Source organism: Sinocyclocheilus rhinocerous, unplaced genomic scaffold (genome assembly GCF_001515625.1).
Source record: "Sinocyclocheilus rhinocerous isolate Xijiao unplaced genomic scaffold, SAMN03320098_v1.1 scaffold1396, whole genome shotgun sequence".
Classification (NCBI taxonomy): domain Eukaryota; kingdom Metazoa; phylum Chordata; class Actinopteri; order Cypriniformes; family Cyprinidae; genus Sinocyclocheilus; species Sinocyclocheilus rhinocerous.
Window position 1 is genome coordinate 683,511 of NW_015629497.1, and position 4,746 is coordinate 688,256.

The 4,746-nt window shown below is 38.1% G+C and overlaps 1 protein-coding gene across 1 annotated transcript in view; it reads right to left on the minus strand.

The window, feature by feature from the left end:
- The window catches only part of LOC107738906 (40S ribosomal protein S17-like), a 6,061-nt gene extending 2,921 nt beyond the window's left edge, over nucleotides 1–3,140 (minus strand). The window contains exons 1-3 of the mRNA XM_016550819.1: nucleotides 3,071–3,140; nucleotides 2,379–2,530; nucleotides 2,142–2,247 (exon numbers count right to left, since the gene is read on the minus strand). Coding sequence (XP_016406305.1) covers nucleotides 2,142–2,247; nucleotides 2,379–2,530; nucleotides 3,071–3,073 — 261 coding nt within the window. The 5' untranslated portion in view covers nucleotides 3,074–3,140. The remainder of the gene's footprint in view (nucleotides 1–2,141; nucleotides 2,248–2,378; nucleotides 2,531–3,070) is intronic.
- Nucleotides 3,141–4,746: the final 1,606 nt, after the last annotated feature.

Here is a 4,746-nt window from a genome sequence, read left to right on the forward strand (position 1 = left end):
GTGGCATAAAAAAAGACTTGCGTAGCATATAACGGTTACAGTAACTTGGGACGATGTCAAATAAGAGCTCTGTGCGGACCACAAACACCTCCGACAGGGTTAGAGATGTGGCTGAATCCGTATTCAGAAAGGCGCAGAAAACAAATAACGCGTTCTACGGGGCCACTAAAGTGACATGGTTAGCCGCTTGCTAACGGTAGCCTGTTACATTACAGTACATAACATTTCACTTACCACATAAACAGAGTAAGGAGAGATGACTGATAGGATGATGGCGAATGATTTGCAGATCCTGAGCACCACTGACAAACATCTAATCTTGTAAAATGTGTGGTAAGTACAGCCGAGTGCTGCTCCATACATGTGATCGCGAATCTCGAAAGTGAAAGTAAAAAACAAGCGTGCGTTCAAAAGCTATTTAAATAATGGCTCCCTGATGCCCGCAGTTCATATACAGTGTAATTACCCAACAATATAATTGCAACAGAAGATATTGAAGTATATTTTTCCTCCCATCTCGTATCTATTCCCTTTAGGCGTTCCATTTTTTTAAATGGAAAACAAATGCCCTAGCCTTATGAGCAGTTAATTTATGCTAATCGATGGACTGTTATGTTAATAAGTGCCATCATTCGGTTGTGTTTATTATATTAATATGTTTCAGCACGTTACAATCATTATATGGCTTGAGTTAAGGTAGCCTATCTTCTGAATTAAACGGTTTATCATACAGGTCGAAAGTGTGAATCCCATCTCTCTCAGTTTATGGGTGTTTGTGCGTGCATGCGGGGGAGGGGTGCGACTTTCGAACAATAATCGAATAATACCCTGCGATTTTCGAATATTATTTTTGCTTGGAATGCCCATCCCTACTTAGAACTCGGCTCAACCAATCAGAATTAAGGCCGAAACTATCCGTTTTATAAGTCATTTTTCGTCCGATTTCAACAAATCATACATCATTCTCAAGATCTTTTAATGGAGAATGTGAAAATAAAAACTAATTTTTGAAAATGTGCTCATTGTGACTCATTTTGCCAGCACAGGTCACATTTTATCAAAGATAGTGATATGACATTTATTAAAAAAATAAATAAATTGGGATCACACCTGAGACCTTTGTGCCCAAATTTGTCTATGAAGAACCAATTAAGAGCTGCTATACGAAGGATGCTTGAGGGTTAAAACTAATCTCACTACATTACTTATGTGATTGCAGTGCAAATTCATCTATCTACTTCTTCAGACAGCATTTTCTGTGCCACTTCTGGAGTGCAAAAATGGATTTTGATTGGTAACAGCCTATAGTGTCTTATTCCTATTGAATTTGATTAAATGCAATAAATTGGCAAAAAAAAAAAAAAGTATAAAAGCCTCAGAAAAGTGTAAGATGTCAAACATTGTCCCTTTAATTTTTTTAGTACCACCTCGGTTGAGGCTCCAATGGCGCTTTTCCACTGCGTGGTACGACTCGGCTCGGCTCAGTACGGTACGGTACAGCACGGCTCGGGTTGCGTTTCCACTGCAGTTCAGTACCGCTTTAGAATGGGCGGGATTATTCACATGTCTTCATGTCACATGTGTCGCAAGTTCAGAACCGTACCGAGCCGTACCGTGCCATACCATGCAGTGGAAAAGCACCACAAGTGAACCATACAGTTACCAAAACGTGACGTGTAAACTCTACTGATCACGGATTGGCTGGAGAGAATCGTCACTACCTGCGTCACTGAACTTGCAACACACAAACACAACGGAACCGCTAGATTTAAATCGGCACAGCCAGCGAAGGATCGAACGCAACTGTTTTGAACGACCAAAAAGTGGCTGTTTTGTTGTCTGTTGAGGAAGTACAGACGTCCCTCTTGTTGATAGCAGAGGAGCGGATCCAGCGAGAGCTTGATGGGGCGACGCGGAATGAAAAAGTTTTTCAGGAGTCGCGGCGCAACTATAACGACATGTGAATAATCCCGCCCACTCTAAAGCGGTACTGAACTGCAGTGGAAACGCAAACCGGTCCGTGCCGTACCGTACTGAGCCGTGCCGAGCCGAGTCGTACCACGCAGTGGAAAAGCACCATTGGTGTACCTTCTGTATGAACCTACTGAGGAGTATTTAGTGTGAACTGAACCGTTACTGACCTCTGGGACGTAGTTATCCCGTCTCTCTCTCTCCTCCTCCTGCAGTTTGATGGAGATGCCTCTGACAGGACCCCTCTGAATGCGCTTCATCAGATGGGTCACATACCTGCAGAGAGACCATATATATGAATGAATAATGCCTACATAATAACAGCCCACAAGACCATCTTTTGTAGAGCCCTGATTACCATATTCATTATTTTATAAATATTTATTTTTCATGGCACTTTCACTCACCCCGCGATCTTGTTGCGCAGAGGTTTGCTGGGGATGATGGCGATCTCCTCACACACCCTCTTGTTGATGTGGAAGTCATTGCCCAGTCGGGTGTAGTACTTCTCGATGACCACCCGAGCGGCTTTCTTCACAGTCTTGGTTCTCACTCGCCCCTGTCAGCACACACACTAAACTCAGTCAAAGGAACATGGGACATTTTTGTACTTGTAGATCGGAGCGGTGACGTCCTACATTTCCAGAATTCACATTATGCATCAACAATCACATTACGAACACACTCACTAGTATATCTCACACTAGTTTAGGACACGTGAATAACGGCTATGGCTTTAATAACCGTCTTTCCATCAACACATGAACATGACATCTCAAAAGCGTCACTTATATCTCGTGAGCTCTTTGCATACGTTCAAAGTATCCAAACAGTTCTATACATTTCAACATATTATTGGCTCTCGCGAGCGGACTCAATCATCTGAACCCGCTTCCGTGGGAAGGTTGTGAAGCGGGAAATGATGCGGAGTTGTTTTTCGAACATCCTACATTCCCGCAGCTGCCAAATGTCAAAATACTCAGTATATACGAATCTTGAGAATACTAACAAAACATTCTGGTGATTTTAAAAACGTGACGAGACGATGAAACAAGTGATTACGACGGATTGACAAGCGTTCACTTTGAAACATACACACCATATTGATCCGGTCTAGAAGAAAAGGGTTAAAAACAGAACGAAGCGGAAATTTATAAAGCTCTTCCGGAAATGACATAGAAGTCTCCGAACGAGAAACATAACCTGCTTCAAATAAACCGGTAAAAAAAATAAAAATAAAATTAGTTTTAACAACAACTTGCACAAATTACACAACACAATAAAGTTAAAAAAGGCTACAGAAAAAAACCCTAAAAACTGCAAAATATATCATTTTATGAGATTGTATAAGCCAGTATGCCTTCCAAAATATATTAACAAATAAATAGTGCTGTCAAACGATTAATCGCGATTAATCGCATCCAAAATAAAAGTGTTTGTTTACACGTGTATATTTATTATGTATATATAACTACACACACATACAGTATATATTTGAAAATATTTACATGTATATACATTTATATTCTTATATATTTAATATATAAACATTTTTCTGAAATATACAAATACATGTGCTTGTATTTATATATACATAATAAATATACACAGTACACCCACATATATTATGTACGCACAAAAACAATTAATCGTTTGACAGCACTACAAATAAACTTTCAAGTCTTTGTTTGAAGTAGGCTGCAATATTTGATCAATAACATCGATGTAATGAGTAAAAGATTCATCTGCTAACAGTAGCACAAAAAGACTTTATCCTTACCCTATAAATATTAGCAAAATAAATAACTTAAAGACCATACATATATTTTAAAATGTATTTTGGCAAAAATAACTGATGTCCTCTTTTTGTGCGTAATTTTATTTACAAAAAAAAAAAATTGCAATCTGCTGTATATTTATGTGTACCTGTAATTAATAAACAGATTGCACTCATAAGCCACAATGGTAATTTCATAAAATCTTTTTTTTTTTCCAGGCCAAGGTTTTAGGACACAAATAACCTCTAAAAAAAGACAGACACGTTTTCACTCAGCGGTTAAGAGACATTTTCTTTTATTTTACATAAAAAAGGGTGCAAACTGGAGTTTCCCTTTAAGAGTGGAGGGAATAAAAATTTAATTTGAAAGGTTATGTATGGAATTGTATATGACTCCTCAGGAAAATAGGCATTTTAAATAAGATTAAGATTAAGGCCTTAATCTTTCTGCAACTTAAAAACAAAATGTATTTTGAGAGAGAGGAGGAGAAAACTAAACGGGTCCATCACAGTTGAAGCCCTTGACAAAGTAAAATCATTGAAATACATTTAAGCAACATTCATATTTCAACACAATAAATTCATAATACAATGAAATTTAAAGTATCTTTGTAAGTATGACCAGAACAAGAGAATGACTCTTGCATTGCTGTACAATTTAGTTTTTAATATGTTTGAAGTACAGAAACATCCTTACTGAAAGAAACACTACAAAAACGTGAAAAAGACAATTCAAATATTGCAGTGCTTTCCTACCAGACTCTTGTGATATAATCATTCCGAGGTCATTAAAAATGAGCAGTTACCCAGATCAGACTGTTCATTTAAAAAAAAATAAAAAATCTTGAGACAGGAATGATTACATTTTTCAGAGAGAAAAAAAGCTATGACTGTAGCAGACACAATGGAAGGGCAATACAGTATTCAGCGGCAAAATAGTACGCAGTAGACATTTACCTGCTGAACTCAAGCGTACAGAGGCGTCAGACTTGCAGTAG